General features: G+C 52.8%; 1 protein-coding gene across 1 annotated transcript in view; it reads left to right on the top strand.

The window, feature by feature from the left end:
* The window catches only part of Col22a1 (collagen type XXII alpha 1 chain), a 216,866-nt gene that overhangs the window by 87,535 nt on the left and 113,471 nt on the right, over positions 1-15,860 (top strand). Inside the window, exons 22-24 of the mRNA XM_076836022.2 lie at positions 5,185-5,238; positions 14,689-14,742; positions 15,390-15,443. Of these exons, the coding sequence (XP_076692137.2) occupies positions 5,185-5,238; positions 14,689-14,742; positions 15,390-15,443 (162 nt within the window). The remainder of the gene's footprint in view (positions 1-5,184; positions 5,239-14,688; positions 14,743-15,389; positions 15,444-15,860) is intronic.

Here is a 15,860-nt window from a genome sequence, read left to right as displayed (position 1 = left end):
ACCATCACCATTATCACCACTACCACCACCACCACCATCACCACTACCTTTACCATCACCACTACCATCACCACCATCATTGGTGAAGAACACAGAGAATCCCTCCAAGTATGTTGAATAGCCAAGTCTATAGAATCACTGGAAACTTTGGTACTCTACAGCTGGTGATTCTAACTTGTTGGCACTTAGGTGGCACCTGGGAATCCGTATCTCAAGTATAATTGTTTTCCAATTTTGGGGCTGCTACTTATTGTTGGGGCTTCATTGGAGGAGGTGGTATTGACTTAGGATGTTATTTTGATAAATCTAGATGGAGTGTTACAGACAGAGGCAGCAGTGTGGGCAAAATCTCAGAGACTAGAATTCCCAAGGGGACGTTTGGGGCTGGGCTATGTAGCCCCTGTGGCTACTCCCAGGGGATGGGAGAAAGAACCCTGGAGACTCCCAGGAGGCAGAGGAGTAAGGGCACAGACAGCTCAGATGGTATCTCTGATGATGAGGAGCCTCTGACTTTCAGAGCTGGGCTGGAAGGGAGCGCAGGGGCTGTAGCTGGCCAGGCATGGTTACCATGGTGCATTCATGGGTGGTGCCCTGACAGCTGATCCATGACAGGTTTTGCCTCTGTTGAGAGAGGCTGCCTGTGACACTACTCTGATTGCAAAGTTATGACACTTTTTTCCCTTTCTCTGGCCTCTTGCCACCTTCTTGGTTTTTTCCTCCCTACTGAAATCCTCATGCTGGCAGTGTTTGCCTGTGTGGGTGGATTTCTTTGTTTCTCTCCTCCCCACCACATCCTCTTACCTGCCTACAGGTCTCCTCCTGACTGATGTGTCTACTTCCCAGGCACAGGACCACCTCCTGACACTGTGCCTGTCTGGAACCTCATTACCTCGTAGGTGGCATCCCCTGGGCATGAGCAGCATTGTTACATAAAGTCTCAGCCAGCCGAGGAGGCAGGCTCTGGACACCTCGAAGCACCCCAGGAGCCATGGCACCACCTGGCAGAGGGGAGCTCACCCCCTGCACCCTCACGCAGGCATATCGGGAGTGACTCTGCTGAATTGCAACCCAACCTTTGCATCCCTGCTGCTGTCTGGCCCTTTCCTGTGCATGCTCAGTGTTGCTGTCCCTCTGTCCCTCATCTCAGCCTTTGCCATCAAAGAGGCACTCTGCTGGCTGGGGTTCTGAATTCTGATGATTGTTTACCAGGTGCCACTGACCTTGAGGGAAAATGGTTTATTCATCTTGTAAATAATCAGTGACTCTCAGTGGAATAACCTCGGGCAATTATAGGGGGTGTCTGTCTAGATAGAAAATTAAAGGTGTCTGGTTTCCATTCCCCAGGGAGGGGGGTTGCAGCGCTTGGTGCTCTCCTGCTCCCCACCTGGGGGTTGCATTCATCACAGCAGGATCTGACATGCCTCCAAGGCCTGGCTCATTTCTGAAGGGATCTGGGACAACATTTTGCATTTTTACCTGACAAATGTCAAAAAACTCATTCTGAGTTAGACCTCAATGCACCCTGCAGGTCAATGGTTCCGTAGCAAGGGGCTTGGACTCTGGGGGCTGTAAATCAGGTGGACTCATGCTCTCTGCAAGTCCACAAACTACCAAGTTGCATCTTCCCTTCCTCCCTGACATCACCTACCTGGGACCTCTACCCTGTCCCCACTGCCATCGTCATTGTTGTAGCCTACATTAATCTCAAAAGCACAGGTCCTTTATGCAGCCCATAAATGGGTATGGTGTGTCTACCGCATGAACTGTTCTGGGCCTCAGAAAACAGGGTCCAACAAAAGCAGAGCTGACCCCCATCACTTTCAGAGGGCACGCATCACAGTGGGGACAGGTGGCACTACATGGAGAGGACCGTGGTGTATTGGTGATGACACAACCTAGGGAAAATAAGGAGGATGAGGTGAGGGGACACGACTGGGCAGAGGGCGTGCTGATTTGGTGAGACAGGCTAAAGAAGACGCTCAAATAAGTGGGCATTTGAGCAGAGACCGATGGAATTGAGGAATTGTTTTCTGTGGATCCGTGGGGAACCGGCAATCCAGGAGGAAGGAAAAGGCCTCGAGGTTGGGAGTATTAGGCCTTTTCAAGGTAGAGGACACAGGCCAGTGTGCCTGGGGGTGGGAAGAGTGCTAGGAAGTGAGAAGAGGGGCAGGGGGATGGAGTCAGAGGGGGCAGGCTGGGCCATTGCAGGTCTGTTCTACGTGGAAAAAGAAGCATTGCGCTGTGTTGGGCAGCGGGGAAGAGTATGGGCCGCAGGTGGAGGAACGTGCCTGTTTATGGGGCTGCCCCACTGGTTCGGGGATGGGAGGGGATAGCTTAGGCTGGGCATGGAGACATGGCTTGCTCAGCCCCACCCCAGCCTCTGGCTGCTTCCAGAGTCAACACGAGGTGTGCAAGGCTGTGTGGTATTCACAATGCTGGGCCTGAGGGAGGCCCTGCTTGGTCCAGGGCATGCAAGGCCCTTGTGACTCTGCTGACCACACGCTTCCCCCAGTCATGCCGCCGGCTGCCAGTCATGCTGTCTGAACCCATGTCCTACTTTCCTAGGCCACCTCTTGCCCGATCTCTTCCTGTGGCCAGCTTGTCCCGTGGGCAGCTCCTCCTCCTCCCACCACCTCAACACCCTCCTCCAGGAAGCCTCCCCAAGCCCGCAGGCCCACCTCAGGGCTCTGGGACCCCTCCTAGGTGGGGCTTAACAGCTGTGTTGCAGTAACACAGTGCCCGGCACAGAGCAGGTTGAGCGTGTGGGTGAACAAGCAGGAGGGAGGGCAGGACTGCACCTTCCGTTTCACCCACGGCTGGCTGAGTCTGTGTGGGGCCTGGGGGTTCTGAGCATTTCCCTCTGAGCCCAGCCTAACTCTTCTGTGCAGCCTTTGGACCTGTTTGCCCCTCCTAGGGGAGCATGACCAAGAGCTCGCACCGCCAGCCTGTTCCAGGGTGATCTGTGGAAGATGTCGCCCTTGGTGGTGTTCCGAGGTGGAGGCCAGATGCGGGAGCGCTGCACAGGCCAGGAACACAGAGGGCTGCTTCAGGGAGGCTGCAAAGACTGCTGCCTGCCCTGGGCACTGTGGGAGGAAGGCGGAAAGGAAAAGAAGGAAGGGGGAGGGAGGAGGAGAGCAGGGGAAAGAGAGGGAAGAGAAAGGCCCTCCTGTGTGAGAGGTGGGCTCAGGAGCGGGGCAGACGGGCATCACAGGCAGCAGAGAGCAGGCCCATGAGAAGGGAGCTGAGGTCTGAGTTTCTAGAGTCTGACACATGCAGAAAGAGTGTAGCCAGCATAAGTCTTCTCTTCAAGACATGCACATCAAAACCACTCTATGATCCACCTCACCCCAGTCAGAAGGGCAGCTATCAAAATACAAATAACCACAAGTGTTGGCGAGGATGTGGGGGAAAGGCACACTCCTACACTGCTGGTGGGACTGCAAATTAGTGCAGCCAATATGGAGAGCAGTATGGAGATTCCTTGGAAAACCGGGAATGGAACCACCTTTTGGCCCAGCTATCCCTCTCCTTGGACTATACCCAAAGGACTTAAAAACGGCATACTATAGGGACACAGCCACATCAATGTTTATAGCAGCACAATTCACAATAGCTAAACTGTGGAACCAACCTACATACCCTTAAGTAGATGAATGGATAAAGAAAATGTGGTATATACACACAATGGAATATTACTCAGCATTAAAAGAGAATAAAATCATGGTATTTGCAGGTAAATGGATGGAATTGGAGAATATTGTGCTAAGTAAAGTAAGTCAATCCCCCCAGAATCAAAGGCCAGATGTTTTCTCTGATATGTGGATGCTGATCCATAATGGGGATGGGGGAGCATTGGAGGAATGGAGGAACTTTAGATAAGGCAAAGCGCAGGGAGGGAACCCGGAAGGGGACAGGAAAGATAGTGGAATGAGATGGACATTATTACCCTAAGTACATGTTTGAAGACACGAATGGTGTTAACTCTACTTTGTGAACAACCCGAGATGTGAAAATTTGTGCTCTATATGTGTACCATGAATTTGAATGCATTCTTCTGTTATGGATAACAAATTAGAATAAATAAATAAATTTAAAATTTAAAAATAAAGACAGCACAGAGCTGGGTGGAACCCTGATTCTGTCACTAAGTACGAAACAAGCAAGTCTCAGCTTTCCTGGGGCCTGCGAACACCTGCTCCACAGGTTCCTCCTGCAAGGAGTGGCGGGAAGACCCAGGAAGAGCTGGCCACAAAACCGTCACTCACAGAATGTGGGTCTTACTCAAAGTCTTGTTTTACCTTTTGGGAAATCTTTGCTAGCGCTGCTTTTGTTAAATCAGGAAAAGTTACAGGATGAAAACAGACCCAGCCCATTATTCATAGGACCTTGTTCTACACTGTATGCCGCTACCACATGGGTGTAAACTGAATGTGCCAGTATACCTTATCCCTGTAGAGAGGTGGACTCAGTCCCCCAAGGTGCTCCTGCCCTGGTGTAGGGCACATGGTGTAGTAAAGATTCTAGCCACAGAAGGGCCTCAGGGACCTCTGTCCGTGGTGGGGCTGTCTACACACCCCGCCTCATCCTTGGGAGGGCACTCTGTCTGTGACGGTCATGGAGGCACTCGCGACACAGTGGCACAGGACACAGGCAGGGCCAGCCAGGGTGAAAAAGCAAGACTGGTTAGCAGAGTGGATGGTAAGGTGAAGTTCATGAAGGAAAAAGGGGAGAGAAAAAGAAAAGTGTGTGTGTGTGTGTGTGTGTGTGTGTGAGAGAGAGAGAGAGAGAGAGAGAGAGAGAGAGAGAGAGAGAGAATGTGTGTGTGTCCGGGTGAGATGGTGACCTCTGCACAAAACATCTCTGGAAGAATCAGGCAGCATCTGGCAGGTTAGGAAAGAAGCTAGGAGGTGGCCGAGAGCTAAGGAGATTTTTCTCAGGTGTGACTTTTTGTGCCTTTTGAATTTGGGGCCCCGTGTAACGTACAAAATGGGTTCCATAGCCAAGCCCCGCTGACCTGAGCCTTAGCCCCTTCCCCACCCCATACTGCTCCTCTGTCAGGTACTCCCGAGGGACAGCCTTGCGGTTTGAGCCAGGAAGACCGAGGTTTCCACCAAGAGACATTATCATATCGGCTCTGGGAATGATTGCCTGTCGGTTAATTTTGGCTTCTTCTTTTGCATTCAGGGCAAGAAAGGTGATGTGGGCCCACCAGGAGTGCCTGGATCACTGGGGCTGCAGGTAACTACTGCCTTTAACCCTTCTTCTATAGGAGTGCTGCCTTTTCTGATGCAGGGAGTGACTGGGGCTTCTCAGGTTGGAGCCAGAGTCCTGCTGGTCACTACCCAAAGTATTAGAGAGAATGGTCAGTAGCTGTCACTGGCCAGTAGGTGCAGCTCTCCAGGGACAGCATGTAGTCCCCAGGAGGGAGAAGCAGGGAGCAGAGTGGTGAGAGGATGAGCTGAGGATGGGAGGGAGCCCTACCCAGTGGCCAGAACAACCAAAAGACAGTGGAGACCCGGGTCCTGGTGTGGGGCTGACTTCCAGCCTGTTGGGACTGTGGCCAAGTCCCTTCCCTTCTTTGGGCCTGTTTCTGTAAAGTGGTGGGATGACGGCCTCCATCACAAGGCATCTGGCCTGGGCGGGGACTGCTCGTCACCCCTGCCTGTCCTTCCATCTCTGCCCTCTCCTCCTGCGCTTTCTTCTCTTGGCCTACTCCTGCTGGTCCCCAGGACCCAGCTGCTCACCCTGCTTTTTGCTCCCTGCCTCCAAGCACTTCCCCGTGGGCCATTCTGGTGCTGCCCCAGCGGATCCCCACTGTGCCCAGTGCAGTCGGCAGACTCAGGGTCCCCTGGTGTTTCACTGATGAGGGGCAAGACTCCAGATGCAGAGGGATTAACTCCAGGCCACGTCTGCTGGGGAGGCACCCGACATCAAACCAAATCCCTCGCTCCCCAGGTGACCTGGGCCCCTTCTTTGCCAATGCAGCACTAAGGAGCCCTCTTCAGGGTGCCATGGTGTGACCAGAGGGACGATGCCTGGAGACCACACCTGGCGTTGCAGGTGTCCAGGTCCCTTCACTCTTCTGTGCCTTGGATCAGTTCCTCCCCCTTCCCACGCCCAGTCTTGTCCCCAGGTTGGTGAACTCACCACACAGCAGTGTCATGGGGAGAAGATGTGGAGTTAGAGAGTCAGAGAGACCCGGGTTCACCACTTTCTGATGAGGGGATCCTGGACATGTTCTTTGACCTTCTGACTTTGGTTTCATCATATGGTAAAAATAAGAATACTGGGATAAAGAGAAAAGCAGACTGTGACCGGAGACTGTGGGTCCCCAAGGCACAGGGAGCACCAGGGGAGCGGCCCGCCTTGTTCTGGCTGTACTGGCAGCAAGCAGGTGGAGGGGGTCATCCCCAGACCCTTGTCTGGCTCCCCCCAGGGCTTGGTGGAGCAGCTGGGCTTAGCCCTGCCTGTTCCCTGAGGGATACCTCTGTTCCATGGGGAGCCACGGTAAAGCGCCTTCCGCCAGCCGTCACTGCAGACTGCACTTGGAAACTGCTCCTGCTGCTTGCTGGCGTGAGTGTCTCCTGAGTCTCGGATTTCATTTCAAGCCCCTCTCAGTTGGGTTGGGAAAGACCACGGAGTGAGGAATATATCATTCACCATGATTCACAGTGTCCTAAAGATTCCACACCCATTTTGGTATTTTGTTGTTAATAAGTAAAACTAGAGTGGGTTTGGCATTTGCTGTCTGTCCTGGCTTTTTGACGAGCAAAGCTTGGCTCTGTTTTAAAATGGACCAGCCATGGCAGTATGTAAAAAAAGTGGATGTGGAACCGATGTGAATCTGCAATATGTATGCGGGGTAAAAATGGGAGTTCATAATCTGCTTGAATCAAATGTATGAAATATGATATGTCAAGAGCTTTGTAATGTTTTGAACGACTAATAATAAAAAATAAATAAATAAAAATATTTAAAAAATAAAATAAAATGTACCAGCAGCCAGGTCCAGTGTCACACCTATAGTCCCAGCTGCTTGGAAGGCTGAGGCAGGAGCATCACTTGAGCCCCAGAGTTCGAGGCCAGCCTGGGGCAACATAGTGAGACCCTATCTCAAAATAAATAAATAAATAAATAAATAAACAAACAAACAAACAAATAAATAAATAAAACAATATAAAATTCACCATCAATGCAGCTCTATCAGATTATCTTGATTTCTTTTTTCTCCTTACAATTCTGCTGTCCTGGGAAACATGGTTCTTTTCAATTTGAGCTTTGAAGCCATTTTCATTTGGCAGATCTTCCCTGCACGCCAGGCACAGACTGGGTGCTGAAGACGTAAACATGACCAGGCTTCCCACAGCAGAAATTTGCCTGGCACAGTGCATGCGGCCTTACTCAGGGAATGCAGAACTAGGCAGCATAGAGTATGCTCAGCCTGGTGCCCGGGACTGGGCCACTGCTGAGGGACATGAGGCTGCCTTCCAGCCAGCCATGCCTGAGCCAAGAGGCAGAGTTTCTGTGGGTGTTTGCCACCCCTCTGTGCCACTCTTCCTAGCATATCCATGGGCCTGTTACCATTTTCTTCTGCTTATCACCTGTGTGTTTGTTCATTTGTTCCTTGAGTCATTCCCTAAGCCAAGCTCAGCTCTGCAGCTGTGAAACCTCAGTAGCCACGATCTGTCACCTGAGGAGCCACATGCCCATGGTGCAGAAAGACGTGCTAACAGAGACGGTGTCACTAGTGTGTGCCTGGATTTTGTTTGTACTCGGGTAGGGCGAGGCCAGCGGATCCGAGGCCATTAGACCAGGGCTCCCCTCTATGGGAATGGTGCCACTGAAAAGATAGTTGGTCACAGTTCCCATGTGGGGGAGTGGAGGGGCACTTCTTGCAGAACTGCATGGGGCAACATCAGAGTTGGTCCAGAGATCAGAGTGAGGGGAAGACAAGGGGAAGAGCCTACATGAAGGCTCTGAAGGGAGGAGAGGCAAGGAGGCTGTGTAGTTGGGCAGTTTAGGATTGGTGCAGAAAGATGTGCCAGCAGAGACGGCGTCACTAGTGTGTGGATTTTGTTTGTATTCAGGTAGGGCGAGGCCAGTGGATCCGAGGCCATGAACCAGCGCTCAGGCTCTAGGTCATAAGGCGGGTCTCTGGTTTGCCTGGCATCTGGTCCTTGAGTGATTTTTGGCAGGATAGTGTCCTATTCCAGTCTACAGGAACCTGATGGAAGGCTGTAGGTGGAGGTAGGGACTAGGGTTTGTCAATTTGCGTATTAAAGTCTTACTTGCAGGTAAGTTGTTTATATCTCTAGAAGCTAGCTCCAGGGATCAGCAAGATCTCAAGATGCCAACGCATCCTAAAGGGGGGCGTGGGACTGATTGATTAATACTAAAGGACAATCCCCTGTACTGAGCTGGGTTTGGAGAGTGGCAGGGCTCTGTGGAGGCCGTACAGAGTCCCTGCCCTGACCTGGAAAGCTGTGGCAAGTGTTAGTCATTTTTGACACAGGCGGCTTATGGGAGGAATGAGGCTCACAGTTCTGGAGGTTCAAGTCCAAGATTGGGTGACCCATTGATGTGGGCCTTTGGTGAAGGTGGGTGTGTGTGTCAGAGGAATGTTCATGTCTCCAGCCTGGAACAGGGGATGGAAGAAACTAGGGGACTTTGGTCCCTTTCGCGGGCACACCCAATGCCCTGAGACCCTCTCACTGGGCTCCACCTCTTGGAGGTCCACAGCATCCCCAACACTCATCCTGGGACAAAGCCTTTCACTTCGGGTCCTTGGTGGGACATTCTTCATCCTGCCATAGCAGGCTAGTTGCAGAGGGGGAGGGCAAGCATGTGTGTGTAGCTTCCGAGAGTCACCAGACTCTCCCTTTAGCCTTCATACTCAATTCTGTCAATTCTTTATATCTTCCTGGGAGCGAAGGGTGCTTGTCTCCACTTAGGGTCTAAAGAAACTTGGGCTCAGAGTGGTGAGTTAGTTTGGCCTGTGGGGGGAGAGGTGCCCAGTGGTTCCTGTGCGGACGCAGCCCCAGGGAAGTGAACAGGCGATAAGAGGCTTTCTGTGCCTCCTTTTCAAGATGAAAAACTTCATCTGCTGAAACACTGTATAGTAAATATGCAAATCCGCACTGTCCTTTATGAGCATTCTCTTCTCTGAAGGGCGCACCACAAGGGCAGTACCGGTTGGTGCTGTGGGGAGTATGGAGTCCCTAACTGGAAGCAGCCAGGGGTGGAGGCTGGCCTTAGAGCTCGGTGGTGATGTGCCTGTGGGCCTCAGTGCAGAACCCCCGAGGCAGGCAGGACCACAGTGGGGCCTCAGGGATCCACATCTGAGGGGAAGACAGATTGTGAACGCCTTCCCATTACACCAGTGCCTCCAGGTTGCGCAGGTAGTGTGGTTGGTGTGTGGATTTATGCAAGCACTTCTCAGGCAAATCCCCCCCCACACACTCTACATGTACTTCAATGGGAGCTAGGTGTAATCAGGGTACTTATTTGCTATTTCTTTATTAATGATAATTAGGCTAATTGGTTATTTATGCATCATCATTGTAACCGCTAATTGCATTAGATAGCTGTTTACTCCGTGTTAGAGGATCAAATGTTGTTTCATTAATAATAATTGGCCTGATTGGCTAATTAATATGTGGAGTCATTACTTACTTGTTTTGTTAATAATAATGAAAACAGTCGTGTTTTGTTGTATTCAGTTAGATCTACTGGCTCATGTGTCTCTCTCATTAACAACTGGACTAACTGGTTATTTAGATATCTTTATTAATGATCAGGAGAAAAGGAGAAGTGTCGATGGTGACGTCCTCCTAGGAGGGCTGGCGTACTTAGCTTCTTCCTTCCGCTTTCAGTGACCTGCAGTCTTCCTGCTGCTCTGAGTCTCAATTACTTAAGGCTATGAGGTGACATGAGGCCACCTTGCATTTGACCCTGCACACCCAAAACCGAAGCCCTGTTTGTCACCTGAGCTCTCAGCTCTCCATCTCTTGCCAAGAGAAGAGTGACCTGCCCACTGCACCCCGGGGGGTCCTGACCTTGGTGGCTCTTGCAATTCAGGTTTTCCCTTCATTGTCCCCCATTTTTTCTTGAGCCTTGATCTTCTCATCTATAAAGGAGGGGGTTAAGGTGAGGAGGCCTTGGCTTTTCGGCCGCTGCTGCTCTGGCTCAGCTGCGGCAGCTGGAGGAGGAGGGAGTCCCTTGTCTCTAGAACACCCAAATGCTGAGGAGCCTGCAGCAGAATAGAAAGCAAGTTCAACATTGCTTTCCTACAATGTCTCAGTCTTCTAGTTTTATTTAGAAACTTACCAGTGAGGTGACTCAAATAGCTGGTCTCTTGGGGTTGCTCAACTTGATTTTCAGGAGAAGAGGGGTGTGGGGTGAAAGTGCCCATAAAGGCAATCAGAAGGCCCCGGAGCTTGACTCAGTCTCAGCTGCAGTTATGGAGCTTCACTATAAGGTTCCCCAAGGCGTGGAAGATGCTCAAGAACCGCGACCCTCATCCAAGAAATTCGAGGTAGTGTCTGGCCTCGCTGTGACCTGTTATCTTTTCTAGAAAATCCAAAAGCCTCTCCTGGAGCACTCAGCTTGCAGCATTGGGCACACCAGCACCCTGTGCCCTCTCCACTCACCCCCAGTGGCCTCTCTGGCTCAGGTTCCTAAGGCTCTTTCTTTATCTCAACACATCAAAGCTGAGCCCGTCACTCACTATGCCAAACCCACTGTCCCTTCCCCCACAGAATATTTCCATGAAGGCCCCTCCCTCCTCAGTATCTCAGGCCACATCCATGTGCCAGTCCAGTTGGCCACTGAATGGTGTATGGTGCCCTCACTCTTCCAGGCCAGCCCCTGGTCTGCACCCCTCCCTGGTATCCCTGCCCTCTGGAGCTGGCTCAGGCTTCCTCCCTGTTGGCCTGGTTGTCTGCATCCTGGTCCCCTCTCCCAGTGGAGTCTAAAGATGGCGGAAATCTGCCTCCTTAGCTCAGTTCTGCTGTGTCGCTCTCTCAGGGGACCTCTATGATATTTGTGCTCCCTCAAAGATGAATCCCAGTGTTTCTTACTTACCCCTGCACGCTGCCCATCCCTTGTCCTGTGTCCCCACACCCTGAGCCCCTGTTCCTGTCCTTGTACCATCAGCCTGGGCTCCATGGTTCCATTTGCTTGTGGTGCTTGTCTCTTCTCTCCCCGCCGCCTTTTCTCAGGCTCCTTGGTCCCTCAAGACTGAGCTCGGCTACCCTCAGGTGCTGCCTGACCTCCCCATGTGCTTCACCTGCTTCCTGCGACTTTGCAGCATCTCTCTTGTCATTCTCTAACTCTACCCAGGGAGTGTCCCTGGGGCTCTTCCACATGTCATGGATCCCTGTGACTCAGCTCTGCGAAGAAAGTGCTGCACCCGCTCTCCACTGGCAAAAGCAGGGGCCTGCCCCAGTCACACAGCTGCTGGGGCACTGAGCTGCCTGGGGTGCCTGACCCTTGGGTGGCTTTCCAGGAGGTCACAGGCATGGTTCCTTTATTCTACCAGACTGTGGTTTTCTGGTGAAAAGGAAGGGTCTCCTCGAGGACACAGTGCGTGCTGGCCGAATCCTGGCTTGACTGGCCCCTTCTTCCATTCTGGGCTCCTGTCCTGTCAGGGCTGACATTGCTCCTCATCACGGGCACGCTGTACTCTGCCAGCAGTGATGGGTGAGGTGTTTGCCTTTCCTTTCATCCCCTAAAGCCTCTATGGGGACAGGAGCAGTATCACATGAAGGTTGTTAGAGGACAGAGCTGCCATAGAGCCTGGGTTGATGGGGTCCCAAAGGTCCCCTGAATCCATGTCACAGGGTGTCTCTCTGCTTTTCTTTTACCTCAAAGCAAGAAGATAGTGCCCAGTCCTGTCAGGCAGACTCTGCTAGGTCGATGTGACACCCCAAAGCTGAGGGTTAGAAGATAGAAGTATGACACCCAGGCCATGGGAAATGCCCATCCAAGAAGGACGAGATTGTGTCTGGCCTCTGTTATGTTTTCTCATCTAGAAAATGCAAACATCTCACCTGGTGTCTCTCTGCCAGGCAGAGGACAGCACCTGGATTTGAGGGTCCTTGGTTGTGTCCACAATGAACATCACAGATCTGAAAGCTGCGTGTGGCCTGGACACAGCAAAGCTGGGCTACCCAGCAGTGCATTGGCGCTGTGGGCTCCGTCTTTCACCCCAGGCTGAGAATGAGTGGCCATCTCGTGTCTGACCACCCATGTCCTCTGCTGCCCTGGTCCTGTCCAGTCTTCTTTGAGCCTCTACCTCTCCAGTAAAGACAGGCCCAGGCTACCGACCAAGAGAGTGGGAAGGGCCTCAGATTGGCTCCCCAGGCCAGGGCCCACAGGCCCTGGGGATCCTGCTGAAGCGCCGTGTTTCCTGGAAGCTGCAGGTGCCTGTGCTGCTGCTCGCGGTGTCCTTGCTTTCTGAGAAGGGTGAGCTGAGAGTGGGGGGCTTATTCCCAGCTCATTCCCTAAGGAGTCCAGTCCCTGCCCAGGGCACTGCCCAGGTCGGCTGGGCCCCAGCCGCTCCTTCTCAGAGCAGATGTCCCCAGTGGGAACAGATGCTACCCCAACCCCAAAGACACACCAGGTCTAAGTGACCTACAGAGAAATCTAAATCTGGTGACATCCTCTTTGCTTTTTGATGCCTATTTGTGACTCACATATGCCCCTCCGAGGCAGAGAAGGGAACAGTTCATGGATGCAGCAACCTCTGCCATCTTTGGGTGTGTATCGCCCTCTGGTGGTCAAATCTCTGAACACAAATTGCTTCCTGTTCATAGGACTTCTAGAATTTTCTCAACTCTATACCATGCTGGTTGATGAGGGAGATGCAGACAGAACAAAAAGGGCTGGCCCTTGATAGTCTCTGGGACAGAGGAGCAGTTGTGCTGGCCCTGAGCATGGAGCAGGGAGAGATTAACTCCGCCTGGGGAATGGAAGGCCATTAGGAAGGCTGAGGTGCCAGTGGAGGACATCCAGAGAGAGTCCTCTGCAAGTCCTTGAGGTTGAGAGGGCAGTGATCGGCAGTAGGGGAGGTGAGGGGTCAAGGAGGTTGCGAACAGACCTGGAAGAATTCTGAATGCCCGGTGGAAAACCCAGGACATGACCATCAGGGCCCCAGAGCTACTGAGGGAGTTCTCTGCTGCGACGTCACTGGGTGATGTAATACAGGGTTCTGGGTGCTGTCAGAGCCTGTCAACACTCAGGGGTCTAAACCCCCCCCCCCCTGAGGGCCCCACTGTTGCACAGCTGCAACTGGCCCCTGTGTGACCCACTGCCCACCGTCTCCCTCAGTGTCCTCCAGATAGCAAGCTGCCTTTCTAAACACACATGTGACCAACAGGAATCTTCTTAGACTCTCTTAGATACCGAAGACTTCTGGGCAGAGTTGTCTCTTGGCCTTGGCTCCCAGTCCTCTGGGGTCCTGGCCCTGAGTACGTCTTGTTCCCATGTGGAGCCATTGGCCCTTGCTCAAACACACAGCCCCTTTAACTCCAAAGGCCTTTAGGTGCCTAGCTCCACCTGCCGTGGTCAACCTGGCCTGTGGACAGTTTCTTCTGTCTCCAGGACCTAGGAGTCCCCTCTGACCACCCTCCTTCCTCCCCCAAGTGCACAGAGTTGCTCCTGCTCTGTGCTCGGGGCCTAATCAGGGCACTGATCTTTTCTAACACAGTCATCTGTTTACCCCTTTCTTCCCTCCCCGCAGTCACCTGCAGTGCAGACAGGAGCTGTCCTGGTGTTTGTTCACTAGTGGTACCTGCTGCCATTCGCAGCCACTGAAGGTGTCCAGGGCACAGGACGATGTGTGCAGGGAATGGACGATGGCAGTTATAGGCCTGGGGTGCAGGCCTCGGGAAGGACTGTCCAGCCTAGCCTCCATCAGTCTCAGGGAGAGCTAAAGTACAGATGCGTGGCTCTCCCCAGGCCTACAGAAGCTGCAGGGCCAGGCCCCCAAGACCCCTGCTGTTCACCCAGCTCTGGTCCCTGACTTGTGATTGGGAATGTTCTGGAAGGTCTTTGTGAGTGGGTTATCCCACTGTGTGCATGTGTGTGGTCATGCATATATGTATGTATTCACTTTAAATGTTCAAATATTTTAAATCTGAGTGTAATAGATAAAATTGAAATTCCTCAAGCTGGGAATAAGAGCTCCTGGGCCATATGGGTCCCGAGGAAGCTGAAGGCTGACTTGTCGTCGAGTTCAGCGCAGCCTGGTTCATCTACATGTGTGTGTCACAGGCTCTATCAATTGTAACTGCTTCTGTAGCGCCCACAGAGAAGCAACCTAGCTGCTTCTCCCCTGTTTTCTCAAAAATTCATTTTGACTTTTTACACTGTTTGCTTATTTCTTAATAGGTAGGTGGGTATCTGAATCTGGCCAGCCAGGATGCAGGCAGGTTCCTGGTTTGGCGAGGTAACGATACAAAGATGCTAAATTCCCGTCACCAGAGAGCGACACTTGTTAGTGTTTTGCACGCTGTGCTCCAGGTCTTTCCTTTTTGCTCCTGTTTCTTTCTGTTGAAATAAGACATCTCAGATAAAGCCAAGCCCCTCCTCCTCATTGTGCCCACTGCCCTCTTTCTCTCTCAAGTGCCACCGTCACCAGCAGGCTGCTCTGTGCTCTTTTGTAACCACTTTGCTCTCTCCTTACAGGGTCCCCCTGGACCACCTGGTGTCCCAGGACCCCCTGGACCAGGAGGCCCCCCGGTAAGGTCACTCATGGTGCTTCCATGCCTGTGGGGTCAGGGGCATCTGCCTGCATGGACACTTGCCTTTGCTCTGCCCAAGTGCAGTGCAGAGGTGCCAACAGGAGGACCTCCTCTCACAGACACCCCCACGTCTCTGGACTTCCAGGCCTTTGGGCCCCTTTGGTCATAAATGGCAAGTGAGCCAACCCAGCACTGAGCCTGGTGGCTGCTGGAGACGTGGTGCAGGTGGCACGTTGGGCTCCTGGGCCCATTCCGGTGTCTGCAGACATTCGTGACTTGACTTTCAGGACCAGGGCAAGGGTTTGTCAACATTTCCCCTCCCAAGTTTTGGGGGACAACTGGAAACTCCCCCTAGTAGGCCCTGGGTGGGGCAGACCCAGCAATGGGCAGAGGGGGCCATTCCTTCCTGCCCCAGGTAGAGGTGAACATGGCAGGGACCCCAGCTGCTGACCAGATAAGCTGTGGACTGCCCAGCTTTGGAGATGTGTCAGTTCTGCATCTTACTGTGCCAGTATGGAGGGTGGTGGATGCCCAAGAGGTGCCCTCCTCAGAGCCCTCAGAGGCCAGGACCTGGGCCAGGAATGGAGTCGGGACAAGGATCGTATCTCCAAATAGTCTAACAGCTTCCCTGTGCTCCCTTCCCAGGGTTTACCTGGAGAGATTGGCTTCCCGGGCAAACCTGGGCCTCCTGGCCATGTGGTGAGTGTCCTGCGGCGTCTCCCTCCTACCTTCCCCCTCCTCCAGGGATCGGGGTCAGGCTATTGCTGCTGGCCCTGGGGTGCCCCGAGAACTGATGACTCCCCATACCCTTGGCTCCTTGAAGCTGGTTCCAGGCCCAACACGCAGCTCTCTTTCCCCTTCTGCAGAGTCCTCCTGTCTGTCTCCTGGGACTGCTCCACATGTCCTGGCCAGGGCGTGGATTGGGGCCACTCTTCCCAGGCCACCACCCTTGCTATTGTTACCCGAAGACACATTTGAAAGTCCCTTGCTTTGTAAAGTGTAACCCTTGCTTTGTAAGGTGGGACGACTTGTCCACAGGGACGCCCAGAGGGTAGCAGAAGCAAAGCCCCAGATGAGAGAAAGGATACAGGTGGGACCATCTTCCCGTTACTGTCC

The sequence above is a fragment of the Callospermophilus lateralis genome, chromosome 16 (assembly GCF_048772815.1).
Source record: "Callospermophilus lateralis isolate mCalLat2 chromosome 16, mCalLat2.hap1, whole genome shotgun sequence".
NCBI classification, from domain to species: Eukaryota; Metazoa; Chordata; class Mammalia; order Rodentia; family Sciuridae; genus Callospermophilus; species Callospermophilus lateralis.
Note: the sequence above shows the minus strand (reverse complement) of the source record. Positions and strands in the feature narration are given on the sequence as shown.